General features: G+C 35.9%; 2 protein-coding genes and 1 pseudogene across 2 annotated transcripts; all 3 read left to right on the plus strand.

Annotated features, from left to right (window-relative positions):
• The first annotated feature begins 240 nt into the window (after positions 1-240).
• On the plus strand, positions 241-5,532 carry LOC107760948 (ferric reduction oxidase 2-like). Its single transcript, XM_075217854.1, has 8 exons — positions 241-683; positions 1,024-1,126; positions 1,223-1,414; positions 1,975-2,209; positions 3,149-3,476; positions 3,581-3,809; positions 4,159-4,868; positions 5,161-5,532. The coding sequence occupies exons 1-8, from the start codon at positions 479-481 to the stop codon at positions 5,298-5,300; spliced, it is 2,142 nt and encodes a 713-aa protein (XP_075073955.1). The 5' UTR covers positions 241-478; the 3' UTR covers positions 5,301-5,532.
• Positions 5,533-7,242: 1,710 nt separating this feature from the next.
• On the plus strand, positions 7,243-9,274 carry LOC107760949 (serpin-ZX-like). The gene is made up of 2 exons (XM_016579095.2): positions 7,243-7,834; positions 8,127-9,274. The coding sequence occupies exons 1-2, from the start codon at positions 7,346-7,348 to the stop codon at positions 8,901-8,903; spliced, it is 1,266 nt and encodes a 421-aa protein (XP_016434581.1). The 5' UTR covers positions 7,243-7,345; the 3' UTR covers positions 8,904-9,274.
• Positions 9,275-12,450: 3,176 nt separating this feature from the next.
• The window catches only part of LOC107764442 (ferric reduction oxidase 2-like), a 36,299-nt pseudogene continuing 30,802 nt past the window's right edge, over positions 12,451-17,947 (plus strand).

Below are 17,947 nucleotides of genomic sequence, written 5' to 3' on the forward strand. Positions count from 1 at the left end.
CACTGTTTAAGCTTCCAACTAGTGACATTAAACTACAGTGCATGAACCATGCAATGGTGTTAAATGAGAGTTATCCACGTGACATTCTCCCTCAATTCCTATATGTATGGTTGACCTCCATACTATAGGACCATATTTATCTTCAACATGGATTATTACACGTCAATATATATATATATATATATATATATATATATATATATATATATATATAGACACACACAAGTTGTTGAAAAATGAAGAAAATAAAGGAATTTCCCAGCCGTAAACGTAATACAAAGATGTTGGGACATGAATCATGCTACTTCAAGAATATATTAGGATGAGCTCACATTTCTACACTTGGCAAAAAGAAATAGTATATCAATTCCCTTCTTATACTATATAAGACTTCATTCCTTTTAACATTCTCCATCCAAAAGTTTTTAACTCATCATTATCATCAAGAAAGAGAGAGAGATAGAGAAACAAAAGGAAAATGGATTCAAGAATGGCTCAGAGAACATCTTCTCCTTCATCAAGCAACAGCAATGGCTTCCAAGCAATTATAATGGCTCTACTGTTAACTGTTACAATTGGGTATTTTCTCCTTTTGATCGTAACACCAACCAATATGTATAGACAGATATGGACACCCATGATCAAAGCTCAGACTGCTACATCCACTTACTTTGGAGCTCAAGGTATCTTACTTTTTTTCCTTTTAATATACTAATGTATTTTTTTTTTTGGATGTCAGTGTAACTTCTAATAGTGTAATTACAGGCCAGGTTACAACATATTATTTGGTTTAGTTTTCAGATTACCATATCAGAGTTGTTATGATAGTTGCTTCTTGTTGTTGGTAACTAATTTGATGATTTAAAATAATTACACCACTGAAATTAAGCTTTTTTATGAAATTTAGCTCAAAGAGCTTGCTTCTTTAATTCTTTTGGATGAAGATACAAATGAAACTTTCTCAAAAAAAAATTAATTCATTTATTTGACGAACTTATCAGTTCAAGTGCAATTTTTTTACAGGGAGGACACTGTTGATGAACACATTTCCTTTCATATTTATTGCTGTCTTGGGATGTGTATACCTTCATTTATGGAAGAAATCCAACGATAAAAACATCAATAGGTATGCAGCCCCCCCCCCCCCTCCCAAAAAAAAAAGCGAAGAGATAAATTAAATATGCAAATCTATTTATGTATTAATTTTTTTTCTGATTAACAGAGTTGAGGGAAAACAAAAGTTGACAATATGGAGGAGGCCGATAATCATGAAGGGGCTAGGGATTGTTTCAAGGATTGAGCTTTGCTTTTTCGTCATGTTCATCGCACTTTTAGTCTGGACTTTTGCGTCTTACTTGCATATTATCTTTCCCACTATTACACCAAAGTCTGTAGCCAAAAAGGGAGAGAAAGTGTAAGTTATCCTCTAATATTCGAGATCGATAAAACTTGTTCAATATTTACTTTAATTTTTCATAAACAAAAATCCATTTGAACCGACATATAAACACTCCTAACCATAAGTTTGGCAGAACTTAGCGTTTTGAGATCGAATTCTAACCTTATATATTAGTGCGAAGAATAAGTACGCACTATATATGGTTCACTTTGTGCTGTTGGATTCAAAGTACGAGTCACACTCCTTAGTTTTAGGTTTGTAGAATTTTCAATTTTCCTTTAATAATATATAGATGTTGCAACTGCATAAAAATAATACCCCTGCTATATATAAGTCACAATAATTAACAATTCAAAAAAGTTTAAATCATTTTAAAAATTATGGTCAAAGGAAAATCTCTCTGACTCTTTTTAATAGTAGTAAGTAGCAACAGTGGAACAAAAATTATTGAATTAGATATATATTTGAGAGCTTTTTTTCTGAAAAAAAACATCTAAATTTTGGATTCGGCATTGACTTAATTTGTTACCATTTAAATGACACTTTTTCTTATTATTTTGAATTGGTAATGACAGATGGGAAGCCAAGTTGGAAGATTCAGCCCTGAGGTTAGGACTTGTTGGAAATATAGCTCTTACGTTTCTGTTTGTTCCAGTCACAAGAGGTTCCTCAGTGCTGCAAGTCTTTGGTCTGACTTCTGAAGCAAGTGTTAAATACCATATATGGCTTGGTCATATCGTAATGACTCTTTTCTCTGCTCATGGCATTTGTTACATTATCTATTGGGCTGCCACTCATCAATTGTCTGAGGTAAATTAATTTAATTACCTAGATTATATTAATAGCAATCACCTCTATTCATTCTTTAATAATTATATTACAATATATAAGGGAGATGAACAGACACACAACTAGTTTATGATGATATAATTATGACGTAAAGCTAGAGGTCACATTTGATGGAGTGAACATAAAAGATATCAAGAAAAACAGAAAGTGATATTATATTGTGCTTTGTTTATTTGCTTGTTAATTTTTTAATAATTTAGTGGGGTTTGTCTCAACTTTAACCTTATATCACATATTCGTTCCATTGCAATACGTCAAGTCTTTGTTAGCAAGAAAAGCAGAATAGTACGTACTTCCCATATTTAGAATGACACGTTCAATAATAAAATAATTAATCGAGAGATAAAATAGGAAAGAGCAAACTTCTTGGATCTCCATGTAGTCAACTCTTTAAGTGTTCCAGTGGTCCAAATTTTTTTAAAGAAAATATGTCGTGTATAAAAGAACTGACCTTTTATTCCTTTTCTTTTCTTGTGATATATGTCAACTGGTCCTTGCTTTTAAAGAAATAGACAACTCAAAGGGGCAACAATAATTGACATTTTGAGAAAAATAAGATATGTAGAACAAGTTTGCGGTTTATTATAGGAAGCTTGTTACCGATCGGATTCACTATTATATATAGGACTATACTTATATTATACATGTTATTTTGTTATTTGAGCGGTTGAGTGAGTGGATATTTAGGTGAATTCTTCTTATTTGAAATAAAAATTGCAACACAAGTCACTGACAACAGATGAATGGAAAAAAATATGTACACAAATTACAGTAGAATCACATTAAATAGTATATTACTAAACCTTTTTTGGATTTATCTTGAAAATATACTAAAACACAACCAAGTCCAATTCTTGGTGAATTTCTAATTAGTGAAGTATCTTGATCGAAATGAAACAGATGCTTAAATGGGCAAAAACTGATATCTCAAATTTGGCTGGAGAGTTGTCATTGCTTTCTGGATTGGTGTTGTGGATTGCAACATTCCCTCGCATTAGGAGAAAGATGTTTGAACTCTTCTTCTACACTCATCACCTCTACATCCTCTTCGTCGTCTTCTTTGTCTTCCATGTTGGCGTCTCTTATGCTGGAATTATGCTTCCCGGTTTCTACCTCTTCATGGTTGATCGATACTTGAGATTCTTACAGTCGCGATCAAATGTTCGTCTGGTCTCAGCTCGAGTTCTACCATGTGAAACTGTTGAGCTAAACTTCTCCAAGAGTAAAGGTAACTGAAGCAACTAACATCATTTATATTGGCATCGATCGAGGTAGAATGTTAAGTCTTCTGAATAACATGTTTGAGCACTTCTCTTTTCCTTTATTTGGCAGGTTTACGATATACACCAACTAGCATCATGTTTGTGAATGTACCTAGCATTTCAAAAATGCAATGGCATCCTTTTACAATCACTTCAAGCAGTAGTTTGGAGGCAGATAAGCTCAGTGTTGTCATTAAGGGTGAAGGAAGTTGGTCCAAGAAACTTTACCAGATGCTTTCTTCCCCTATCCATTTAACACTTAATGGTCAGTTTGGTAATAAATATAGTGATATTGTCACGTATGAATGAAAAAGATAACATAGAGATAGTTTTATTTTGTCCTCTAAATTATGGTACATAATTAGATTCATTAGAGTTCAGGAACATGGTAAGTTTCACTGTTCAATTGACTACTATACATGCCATCAGTAGATGCAGGGAGGGATAGCCATTTAATACTTTATGGTCAGTTTGGTAATGAATTTAGTGATATTGCCACATGAGATGATGCGACAAACTTAACATGATTGAAACTATTATATTGTGCAGCAGAGCGAGGGATTTAGAGTCAGTGGATTCAGAATGGATGTGATCTTATTGTTACTTTATATATACATTTAAAAACATTTTTGCATTTCATTGTTGCAGGCATGATTTATTGATTATGGTGAGCGGCGGGAGTGGAATCACCCCTTTCATATCCATTATAAGGGAGCTAATCCACACAAGTGAATCACAGAAATGCAAGACACCAGAAATCCTACTCTTAAGTGTGTTCAAGAACTCACAAGACCTCACCATGTTAGACCTTCTCCTTCCCATTAGTGGTGCCCCTTCAGAAACATCTAAGTTAGGCCTACAAATTGAGGCTTATGTAACAAGAGAAAAGCAACCCATATTAGCAGAAGACAACAAGCACTTGAGGACCATATGGTTCAAACCCAACCCATCTGATCAGCCAATCACTCCAATTCTTGGCCAGAACAATTGGCTTTGGCTTGGTGCTATCATATCATCTTCCTTCATCATTTTCTTGATTTCTTTGGGGGCTTTGAATAGATATTACATCTATCCAATTGATAAAAATACCAATGACATTTACTCTTATCCGATAAAGGCGGTGCTGAATATGCTTCTCATTTGCATTTCCATAGTCATCACAAGTACTGCAGCATTTGTGTGTAACAAGAGACGCAGTGGCATGGACGCCAAACAAATTCAGAACATGGAAGGTGCAACTCCAACGTCTTCACCTAATTCTTGGTTCTATAATGCTGATAAGGAGATGGAGAGTTTGCCCCAACAATCACTTCTTCAGTCAACTAATCTCCATTTTGGTGAAAGGCCTGACCTTAAAAGTAAGTTCATCCAAAAAATATAGAGTACTGAATAAAGTATCCCCAGATATCAATGGTCATATATCAAGTTTGAGATAATATGAAAAATAGAATAATAACCTATTTTAATCAGTTAAATTAAACTAATGGCTGGCGTACAATCTTTTCTTTGCGTTTAGTGTCTATAACTTAAATCCCAAGATCATTTAGCTATAGAATAAAAAAAAATTGCCTAATTTTTACTAATTAATAGAACTCTTACCTGCTACAATTTGAACAACTCTCCTTTAAAAAAGTTGTAAATTTGATGCAGGGATTCTTTTTGAGAGGAAAGAATCAAGTGTTGGAGTTCTAGTGTGTGGTCCAAAGAAGATGAGACATGAAGTTGCAAACATTTGTTCATCTGGTTTAGCATCCAACCTTCATTTTGAGTCCATCAGCTTCAGTTGGTGATTTCTCTTATAATTTCAACAGAGTCCACAGAATAGCAAAATATTCATCCTTCCCTATCCTTGCCCCCCCCCCCCCCCCACCCCCCTACACAAATGGAAAATAAGATAATTTTTGTTGTTGTCGTTATGCTCATGTTGATTGAATTTTTCCAAGTGCTCCTGTAACATGTTCCTTTTGTTGTAAAATGTAAAAAATACTAATTCTCTGTTTTAATTGCTGTTCTAATGGCCGGTATAATGAGATGTCCGCGTAAAGATATTAAACTTGAAGCAAGGAACATAGGTAGTTGGTTGCAAAGTCTGGATCTAAGATTTGAAGCCTATGAGATTGTAAAACAACCTCAAGTCAATATATCATAATAATCAGACTAATGAATGAGTAGTGATATTTCGTATGTGTTGATATTACCATATTCAAAATTAGAAAATCGGAAACTCAGAAAAATAGAACTTAGAACAGAAAATGCAAAAATAATTCCGAGCCCACTGAATTCACAGTGTGTCCTTAAGGAATTTAATCCCTTCACTATTGTCCAAGGTATACGGATTAATTCCTCCCAGGATAGAACGGAATAACTATTCTGTGATAGCGACACTTCAAATCACAGAACTTAAACGAACTCAACAAGCGGAACAAATCACACTTGACACTTATGTTTATTTAGAAAATAATGCAACAATGTAGAAAAGAAGAGAGAAGATTTCAGATTTTCTATGTCTGATTTCATGTCTGAAAAATAAAGCCAAGCCTCTAAATTCACAGACAAAGGAAGAGTGATATGGAGAGGTGCAATCCAAAAGGTGCCTCTTCCATTTCCCATTCACATCCCTTTATACAAACGCAACAGTGTGTATTTAAAAACTAACGAATCAATATATAAATATAAACACATTACTATTAGTTTGACTATAGTCATTTATTATGTTGTTTTTACAAAAAGACAAAAACAGAAATAGAATTAAGTGTAGCTAGTAGGACCAGTTTTGTGATAAAAACAAAAGGAAAAGGTCAAAAGTGCTTAAACGGATTCGAACTCGCATCAGAGAAGTGAGAAACCTAGGTTCCAAATGAGCAAAAAACTAAGAACAACTGAGTTCCCATCTAAATATTTGGATTTTATACATCTAATAAATTTCTTAATACAAATATCGAATTTAGATAAAAACTATTGAGTTTCGAGGAACTCATACTCGATGATGTGGATCCGCCCCAGTTGGTTGATAAAATTAAAATAGGAAACTTAACAAAAAAGAAAGAAACTTATGTTGTTGGCTTTTTAGTTTTTGAAAGTTGCTAGAGGAATGTAGGCAGGAAATGAACAAAATAACGTCTTACGAATTTTGCAAAGAGTGTTCAAGAATTTTAAAATTTAATATGTATATAAAAAATAATTTTAACTTATACACACTATAATTTTCCGGCAATAAATATTTGGTTTGATTTGATTTGGTTTGGTATTGGAAAAAAAAATCGACTATAATTGGTTGGTTTGGTTTTAACTAAAAAAAATCAAACCGATTAGTTGGTTTGGTTTGGTTTTCACTATAATTAATACTTGTATCATACTTGGTATTATTCAATGTATAAGTAATGTATAGAAAACCATGACATTAGTAATACCAAAGTTATTAATACATGCATTAGTATGGTTAAAGACAAAATTATTCTTAAAGTCCCTTAAAACCAGAGAATATGGAGGGCATTTTTGTAAACAATTATTTTTCTTAAAAATTATTTAATGTATTATAATTTTAAAATACCATATTAAATAGTAGATAAGAAATAATAGCTGTATAACTAATGCTTGTATCGCATTTTTATAAACAACTATTTTTCTTAAAGATTATGCAATGCATTAGTATTTTAATACAGCTCACCAAACAATAAATAAAAAATAATATGTGCACAAATAATGCTTGAATTATTAACCCATATATTACTAATAAAAAATAATATTTGCTAACTAATACTTGAATTATTAATACACCTTTGTTCCGCATTATTTGTGCAAAACTACCTCTTATACTTCATAGGTCACCCATATTATGTTTCAACTCCGGAGTCTGTTTCAGCAGCATAGGGATGTCTCTTTGAAGCTTGCAAGGCATGTATTCTTCAGCGATTTTGAAGGCCATCAGTCCCTAGCAAAAGGATCGACCAGGAAACAAACAGATGCATTCTTAACCTTAGCCAATCCTGTTCTCCCAACGGCGGTTCACAAAGGGGAAAGTAACATGGTCTTCTCTCCGTTGTTGATGCAAGTAGTGTTGGGTCTCATGACGGCGGGTTCAGCTGGTCCAAGCCGCGACGAGCTTCTCTCTTTCCTCAAATCCAATTCTACTGATGAAATCAACTATCTCTCTTCTCAGCTCGTCGACTGTGTCCTTCTTGATGCTAGCCCCAATGGTGGCCTTCGTTTGTCTGCCGCTAACAGCGTCTGGGTCGATCAGTCTGCGAGGTTGAAGCCTTCTTTCACACAGATTGTGGACAATGTTTACAAGGCTACTTCTCTTTCTGTTGATTTTGCGTCCAAGGTTAGTTTTTTAATACTCCTACCGTTGATTAGGTAGTTCAGTAGAGTTCGTCTTTGCTGTTTTAAGAAGTTCTAAATTCATTTCTTAGGAGGCATGCTATATTCTTCGAATTCATTTTTAGGGTCTTAGCAATATTAGCTTTGATAGTTCTTCTGACCTCTGTCAGGAAAAAAGGTTAGAAATAAATAAAAGGAAACTTAGATAGAATCCGTTGCATATACTCCATATTTGTTTTACAATGGTTATTAAAGAAAAAACATATTTGGTTTACAAATTTTTGATGGTAATGTAGCCTCTTGAGGTGGTCAATCAAGTGAATCAATGGGCTGAAAAGGAGACAGCCGGTCTCATCAATGAAATTCTACCTGTTGACGCAGTTGACCATTTAACCAGACTTGTCTTTGCAAACTCACTTTACTTCAAAGGTGTCTGGAGTGAGAAGTTCAATGCATCAATGACAAAGAACAGTGAATTCCACCTTCTCAATGGGACCTCCGTTCAAGTGCCCTTCATGACTTGCCAGAGCAAGCGATATGTAAAAGCTTATGAAGGCTTCAAGATGTTGAGGCTTCCTTATAAACGTGGCTTGGATAGGCGTCATTTCTCCATGTATTTCTTTCTGCCTGATGCGAATGATGGACTGCCAGGCCTGGTGGAAAAAGTCACTTCAGACTCCGAATTCTTGGAGCGTCACCTTCCATATGCGAAGGTTGGAGTTCCTGAATTTCGTATCCCCAAATTTAAAATATCTTTTGGATTTGAAGCTTCTGAAATTCTGAAAGGGCTAGGCGTGGTATCGCCTTTCTCTGGCCATGCCCTCACCGAGATGGTGGAGACCATTTGTAACAAGGGCCTGTTTGTTGATAGCATCTTTCATAAGTCCGTTATTGAGATAGATGAAGAGGGCACAAAAGGTGCTGCTGCAATCACTGATGAGATTGGCCTAAGGTCTCATTCAGGAGAGAAAGTAGATTTCATTGCTGATCATCCGTTTCTCTTTCTGATTAGAGAAGATGGAACAGGCGTGGTATTGTTTGCAGGTAGCATCCTTAATCCTCTCCTTGAGTAAGTTGTACCCCTACATGTAGGTCGGTACCACTACTTGGAGATTGACGTTGGTCCTCAATTGATGGCTGAATTCCGTGTTATTCTTTTCAGCTGTTGCAAAAGGAGGTTGGTGCATAGGTATGAACTCTTAGTATAATCAGCCTTTTGCCATTTGTTTGGTGCAGGGCTTTGTTCCATAGTGCTGTTTATCTAATTCCCAGCAGCCCCATTTTTCTCCTCTAGATTCATCACCCTACAAAGTGCTCAATAAGGTGGGCTATTTGTGAGCCAAAAACAGTGACATCAGGAATTTAGTCAAAACTTCATGAACTGGGACAAATCATGGTTTGGCTTCCCATTTTATTCTAAGAACTCTCCTTTTGCCTTCTTTAAGTTGAAAATCTTGGAGTCTGCTTGTCTAGTTTGAATCGGGGCAGGTGCACAGATAGTCATTCCCATGGATGCTATTTAGAAATTAGCCAGTAGCTCATTTCTTATTTTGTCCTTAAACAACTTCGGGACAATTCAGGACATTTTTGTCCCGAAAAGTTGAACTGAAAAGCTGAAATTCTGGACGCACCGGAAAAGCTGAAATTTTGGATGCATGGAAAAGCGGAAATTCTGGATGCACTGGCTAATTCTTAAATAGCAGCCCGTTAAAATGGCTACCCGGTGTCATTTGCACGTTTGAATCTAGTATCTTTACTTTTTTGATAACCGTAGTATTAAACCAGCTTGCACGATTATTTTATCGTATCTGCTACCTCCCACCCGTATAGGTACCATAATTGCATCGTCCTAGCAAGAGACAAGAAGAGCAAATTAAAAGGAAAAAAACATACAGTTTCAGATATATTATTTCTGAGTTATGCAAAAAGATTTAAAAAAAATAATATTTCTCATGGAAATTACTGAACTAATCAAGTTGGAATAGGTCCAAATCTTTTCTCTTACGGCCTTAATGCATCCCAGGTACCGACAGATATAAATTTTTTATTTTAATATATATCCGTGGATGTTATTATTATTCCACTATAGATGATCAAAGTACTAAGCTGACACTCAAAAAGAGTATTGAATATATTGTACAGACATAGCATGACAAATTGAAAGTGAATAAAAAGATTAATTATTCAAATTATGCTCAAGTTGAATCCAATCACTAGATTAATGGGCACGTGTTAACACACACACACCACGCTAACTACACTTCTCAATCTCAAGGAAACACAAGATGCCCACACTTTAATTTGCTTTTGCAAGTCAAAATCCTATTTATCTGTTTTGTCAACCCTTTCTGTTTATGTCATTAAGCAGCTTAGAAATTGTTAAAGAAGCAACAAAATATTTGCACTTTTTAATCTTTTCTTTTTGTATTCTTATGCTTTTAAAAACTGAAAAAAACCACCCCAACCGGCTGCCTTTACCTTTTCTTCTGTTATATAGACGGAAATGGTAGTAATTTACAAGCAAAGTTTTTTTTTTGGGACGCTATCGACGTGTTTACAACGTTTAAAAGTTTTATAAACTATAATAAAATGAAATAATACATTTTTTAAATTAATTCGAAGTGTTCTCACACATTAAATCTCATTAACCACAGAATTAGTGATCACTACGAAATCTTTCGCCCTTTCACTTTCAAAACCCAACTGCTCATGGTTTGGCTATACCAGAATCTGTTGTAAAGGCGACAACAAACAGCTTTAAAATTGGGTATCTGCACTTTTTAAGGTTTTCATAACCAATTCTGTAGAAGGGAACAAAATATGAGCACTTTAGCATCGTTCTTTTTATACATATATATATATATATATTCCTTTTTTTCCTTTTTAATTTTAGAGTGTGTCGATCTCTAGAATTTTTTACTAGTAACTTTTTCAAGATAATATAATGTGTTATTTTGAGTTATAGAGCTCATAAGCATTTGTAACTTTTTAATAAGAAGAAAGAAAAGGAAAAAGAGCCCAACCGTTATTCCCCATGGGATCTAAGTTATACACTAATACACACTGTAATTAGAGTGTAGTTTTAATTAATTAATCGTGACCTGCAAATATTTACTTAGAAGCTCTTTCTCTTATTAAAGAATGCTAACTTGCTATGTTCACTGTTTAAGCTTCCAACTAGTGACATTAAACTACAGTGCATGAACCATGCAATGGTGTTAAATGAGAGTTATCCACGTGACATTCTCCCTCAATTCCTATATGTATGGTTGACCTCCATACTATAGGACCATATTTATCTTCAACATGGATTATTACACGTCAATATATATATATACGCGCACACATATATATATATAGACACACACAAGTTGTTGAAAAATGAAGAAAATAAAGGAATTTCCCAGCCGTAAACGTAATACAAAGATGTTGGGACATGAATCATGCTACTTCAAGAATATATTAGGATGAGCTCACATTTCTACACTTGGCAAAAAGAAATAGTATATCAATTCCCTTCTTATACTATATAAGACTTCATTCCTTTTAACATTCTCCATCCAAAAGTTTTTAACTCATCATTATCATCAAGAAAGAGAGAGAGATAGAGAAACAAAAGGAAAATGGATTCAAGAATGGCTCAGAGAACATCTTCTCCTTCATCAAGCAACAGCAATGGCTTCCAAGCAATTATAATGGTGTTTAACCAAAAATCTGAGTCTTTGGTCAAAGCTAAAAAGAAATTCGGGTTACTGATAATCAGGAGACGAAAATAAAATACTTTTGAGAATGATGGTAAAACAGCAAATAGTTTTGTATTTCAATGAGTTCCCAATAGTATTCCGTGTCCTTACAAATGATGATACTTCTTCCTTTTATAGATAATTCTAGGTAAAGGAATGAAGCCTCAGTTTTAATGATATAATTATGAGTAATAAATGATATTAAATAAGCCGTTATACAATCATTCCTATTAAATACCAATTTTCTAACGTATCAGGTGTTTAATAATGAATTTGGACTCCTTTATGTCATCAGATCTTTGTCTTTAATGCCTTCTAATCCGTTGGCTTTAAATGACTTGAATTGGTACGAGACTCGTATCTGCACTTCGTCTCGTGCCTATTTAAGTTCCTCTTCCCGTGGTTGTCTCCATCTGTGCCTCTTAGTCAATTGTTGCACTTTGACCATTTAACCAAACCACGTGTCATGCCACGTCATCTTTAATATAAACTCAGTTTTTTCCCAATACAGATAGTCCCCCCACTTTCCATTTATTTATCAATTAAATAATTGGGAAGTGGATCTTCATAAAAAAGGAATTTTCGCCACAATTAATGCTTATGACAGTATTAACGCCTCAGTCGTCTTTTCCATTTAATGTTCTGCCCATGTATCATTTTCTGATTGATTCTGCTATTTACACCCTTTTTCAAGACTTCTTCATTCTCACTATTCGTGAAGTGATAGTTTCCTTTATTATAGGCTTTCCATCATTACACTTCTTAGTTTAACGGTTCCCATTATATACATAACCTTTTCTTCCTTTGTCTTCTTCACAAATCTTCAGCAAACATTTTCTTCTTTATTTCTATTTCTTTCGACTTATCCTTCCTAACAATGTCGTCTTCAAACCCTAACCGTAAAAAAGTTCTGATTCTAGACCAGTTCCCCAATGCCCCTATTAGACACAGAAGAGGCGGAGGAGGTAGGCTTCGAACAGGGTTAGAATCTACTCGAGACGGCTCTTCTGGTTCTTCTTCAAGGAGTTCTATCCCAAAGGCCCCCTCTTCTAGAAGTAGAGAAATTCTTGATTCTTCCCAAGAACCCTTAGTTGATGCGATAGTTCCCAGCGATTTGTCTTTTGAAAGTGACAAAACGTCTCTTCAAAAGCAAATTGCAAATTTGGAAAAAGCCGATACTTATCCTACAATAGTAACCGAGCTTACAATCCCCACCATAAGAAGAGATTGTAACTGGAAGGATAGTCTTCGAATGTCAGTTCCTTCCCCAAATCAGAGAATTTCCTCCTTTAGAAGTGGGTATTCTTTTGTTTATACTTACCCCTTCACTTTAGGTTTTAATCCTCCGATTGACCCAATTATTCTTGATTTTTGCCGTTTCTTTACAATTTGTTTGGCCCAAATTGGTCCCCAAATGTGGAGAACAGTGGCTTGTTTGAGATACTTATCTTCCAAAGCCAATGTCAATTTCACCTTCTCTCACCTCATTCATTTATACCACCCTAACTTAATACGCCATGGGTTTTTTACCTTAACTGCAAAGAGCAAAAAAGTTCTGGTAAATCCTGAAGATGACAAAGATCGTGGATGGTATATCCGTTACGTTGCTGTTCGTACGGTGGACTTGATTGGCGAAACAAATATTCCCTTCCCCGAGAAGTGGAATTTTGAACGTAGGTTTCCTTTTACTTACCGTACCTACTCTTGAGAATTTCAAAAGAAATTTGTTTTTAACCTCGTCTCTTCTTGGTTTTTTGTAGCAATCATGGGAGATGTGGAACCTATTCCCAACTTCCGTGGTTGGGTAGACTCACTTTTGAAGATTGCTTCTAGGGAGCAAAGAACTTGGAAATCGATTTCTTCCTTACATGGCTGGAAGGTGAAAACACATGGTATGCCGCTTTTTATATGTTTTTTTACATGTTAAGCATTTTTTCCTCAATTTTGATCATGTATATCCTTCCTTTAATCAGGATTTGGCGTTAGAGGAATGACGGCTGAAGTAGCTATGGCCATTCGCATGTCTGCTAATGCTGCTCTTGATTTGGATAAGGCTCGAGCCTTGCTGCCAAAATGGAAAGCTATAAAAGAAAGTTCCGAGGAAGAGGAGGGTACCTCTCTAATTACCAGGCCAAGGGTCAGGAGGCAAATAATTATTGATGATGAAATTGAAGACACTCCTGCTCGAACCTCAACCACCGAGCCTGTTTTGATTCATTCTGACGAGGACACCGAACCAAGAGATAATAATGAGTCAATTCAGCATCTTTTTGATAGTGGTTTCGAGGGTGGCGAGCTCGACCTTGTTTTTAATGAATCTCCTCTTTCCTCATTCGTTCCTATTTCCTCCATTCCACTACCAACCGTAAGTATTTCTTTACCAATTTTGACGACTTCCGTTCTTTTGCCAGTTTCTACCGCTCCTATGTCCGTTCCCTTGGCAGTTTCTACTGCACTTGCTTCCGTTCCTGCATTGGTTTCTACATCTTCTCCTTCCATTCCTGTTTCTACATCTTCTCCTTCCATTCCTTCCATTGCTCCTCTTCCCTCTGTTCATCATACAGAGACAGGTTCTAGCAGTGGAAGTATGACTATGAGAAGTGTTACTCTTGAAGTTCCTGCCAACCATAGCCTCTTGAGAAAGACTGGTAGAGCCGATGTTTGGATCGAGCCCCTAATTGGAGATATTGAGAAGAAGAAGATGGAGAGCCATAGTTGCTTGACTCTGATGAATGACATAGTTCATTCTACTTTGAAGGTATTTTTCCTCTTCTTACCAATAAGTTTTTTTTATTATCTTCAATCCCTCATTTCTATGAGTTGTCTCTGTAGGCTAACCTCATTGGTACGGAATTAATGGGAAGAATTTTCCTTCTGGAAAGAAAAGCCCGTGAGTCTGAAAAAACTATCCACGAGGCCGAAGAAATAGCCAGGGGAGCCCAGCTTGAAGCAGCCAATTGGAAAGAACAATTTGAGAATGCTCAAGGGACCATAGAGGAGTTGCAAGAAAATAAAAACCTCCTGGAGCAGCAAAACCGTGGTTTGACTTCTGAACTGGCAACTGCCAAGGCTTCTTCAAGCCAATTTAAAAGAGACAAAGAGCTTTTGGAATGCTCTTTGTCAGAACAATTATCAAAGGCTAGTGAAGAAGTTAGGGAGCTTAAGGCACTTTTGGCTAAGAAAGAAGAGTATGCAGGAAAGTTAGTGCAAAGCTTGACTCAAGCTCAAGCTGACTTACAGACCTCCTCTGACGAGATTCATGCTTTGAAGAGTTCTCATGCCTCTCTTGAAGCTTCCCTTGATTCCCATTTAGCTGAGCATCAAATCTTGAAAAACGATCTTGCTATGTGGGAAAAGGAATATGGACTTCTGGAGGAGAACTTTAACATAGAGGTGAGTTGGGCTTTCCTAAAATCTCACCGTGATGCTTTGATGGAAGCTGCTCAGGAAGGCTTTGACTTGTAGTCTGAACTGGCCAAAGTCGTAGATACCATCGAGAAAAGTCAACAATCTACTGATACTCCTTCTCCTGTACTTGAAGCTCCTGGAACGGAAGAGCTTTTAAATGAAGAAGTGGCTACTGCAGCAATTGGGGTTGCAATTCCTTCTCCCGAGGGTGAAACTTCTGATGTTCCAAACCCTTCAGTGACTAGCTGAAAATGAAATTGTTGTTTTTGTTTTTATTACTTGGTGGTGTTATCCCTTGGCAACTTTAAGGGATCTTTTGATGAAGTCCCCAGTTATCATAATGGGGAATTTGTAAAAAAACAAATATTTCGCTGACTAAGTTCGTACTTGGCATTTTTATCCTTTTAAAATGCTTTATGAAGTTTTTGTTGGTACTTCTGTATATTTTATTCTTGCCCATTTATCTAGAACTTATAGAATAGCTTAGCATTTTTATCCTTTTAAAATGCTTTATGATTCTTTTCATGGATTATCAACATGAGGCTTATAAAAGAGGGCCCTTTTATTTTATCAACACTTAATGAAGAATACGTCTCATCTTCATAATGGTGTTATAATACGATGAAAGAAATAGGAATACACACGTTTTGTATGAAACAACTTTGGCAAGTTTTTATTCATAAACTTTAACAAGTGTTTGACTATTACATGTATTACAATACATCTATAACTTTCTCGTAACTGCTTTTCTTGTAACAGATTTGTACATAATGTCACACCTCCTTTTTCCACCCCCGCGAGGGGTGAAGGAGTTTTTTCCAATTAAAGGACAATCGAAACGGGATTTATTTATTTTTTCCTAAATGCAAATGCGACATATTTTTGGATTTTTTATTAATTTAACAAATAAACATGCGCAGACAAAAATACAAATAATTACACAAAAATAATTCAAAAAATCGCACACCAAGGAAAAATCATTTTATTTTGAATTTTTTGGGAGTAATTCTTTCATAGGGCAAAAATCACGTGCTTACACATAACATAGATAAAAAAGGTTTTTCTTCATAACCTGTTTCAGTACATAGTCATGACCCTATATTTATATATCAAGAAGGGTTTGAGAGGTGACTTTGTTTATGAGTTTTGAGAGATGACTTTGTTATTCTCATGAATGCTGAAGACTTCGCAACTTTTACTCAACACTTGTCTCTTTGTGGCCGACTTTTGTTCGATATTCGTATCTGTTTCTCTACACATATCTGTGTACAATATGTAGTCCCCCAAGCGTTTGAGCGGTGAAGTATGAAGCCTTGAGCACTTGTTTATTTCTTTTACTTTGGCCCTTTTCCTGAAACAGAAAGATGTACGGGACCCGGAGATGCGATTATAGATGAAGACTGCCTAACTCGTGTGTATTTCCATCAGATTAATTGAAACCCTGGGCTGGGAATTAAGAATACTCCATTTTGCCTTGCAGGTTGTGACTCATCATTTGGCACGTGTTAGGGTGTTTTGCCTAGCATCTAAAATCGTTAGTAAAATATTAATAATCCAAGAGAGAAATTTTAACAAGGTGATACCTGACCGTAGGTACTTTCTCAAAAGTAATATCTTTTTAAGTGGACGGCATTCCAATGTGAGGGTAAAACTTTGTCGTCCATTGTCTCCAACTGGTATGCTCCTTTTCCCGCAATGTCACGGACTTTGTACGGTCCTTCCCACGTTGGACTTAGCTTTCCTGAGTTAGCAGCCTTTGCAGATTGGAACACCTTTTTAAGCACAAAGTCCTCAATTTTGAAAAATTTGAGGCGTGCTTTCCTATTGTAATATCGTTCAATTACTTGTTTTTGTGCTGCCATCCTTATCAATGCAGCTTCTCTTCTTCCTTCAAGTAAATCAAGGTTGACCCGCATCTTTTCATCATTAGATTCCTCCGTTGCCTGATCGTACCGTGTGCTTGGCTCACCTATTTCAACTGGAATTAAGGCTTCCGCACCATAAACCATTGAAAATGGTGTTTCTCCAGTGCCTGTTTTGGTCGTTGTACGATAAGCCCATAATACTCCAGGTAACACCTCAGGCCAATTACCTTTTGAATCCTGTAACCTCTTTTTCAAGTTGTTGATAATGACTTTGTTAGTAGATTCCGCTTGTCCATTACCTACTGGATGGTATGGCGTAGACGTTATCCTTTTGATCTGCCAACTTCGAAGAAATTCTGTGATTTGAGCTCCAATGAATTGTGGTCCATTGTCACACACGATCTCCTTTGGTGCTCCAAAGCAGCATATTATATTTCGCCATATGAAGTCTTTAACTTCCTTCTCTCGTACCTGTTTAAATGCCCTTGCTTCTACCCATTTAGTGAAATAATCTGTAAGTACAAGTAGAAACTTTACCTGACCTTTTGCTTGTGGAAGTGGACCTACGATATCCATTCCCCATTTCATAAAGGACCACAGGGCTATAACAGGATGTAATAATTCAGCTGGTCTGTGCATATTGTTACCGTACCTTTGACATTTATCACATTTGGACACGAAACTGGTTGCTTCTTCTTCCATCTTAGGCCAATAATATCCTGTGCGAATTAATGTTCTTACCAGTGACCGTCCCCATGCGTGATTCCCACAATGTCCTTCGTGCACTTCTCTCATCACATATTTTGTTTGAGAAGGTCCGAGACACCTTGCTAGTGGTCCACCGAACATCTTTCGATAAAGATTTCCTTGATATAAACAATATCGAACAGCTTTTTTGCGAAGCGCGTGAGCCTTTCCTTTGTCATTAGGCACAGTACCGTGCTGTAAAAAGGCAACAATTTTGTTTCTCCAATCCCATTTTAAATGGTTAAAATTTACCTCTTTTTATCAGATTCGAGAACGGAATGAAATAGATGTATGACTGAAGCATTTGTATTGTTTGCTACGTCTGCTGTAGATGCGAGATTTGCTAAAGCATCT

Source organism: Nicotiana tabacum, chromosome 7 (genome assembly GCF_000715075.1).
Source record: "Nicotiana tabacum cultivar K326 chromosome 7, ASM71507v2, whole genome shotgun sequence".
NCBI lineage: Eukaryota > Viridiplantae > Streptophyta > Magnoliopsida > Solanales > Solanaceae > Nicotiana > Nicotiana tabacum.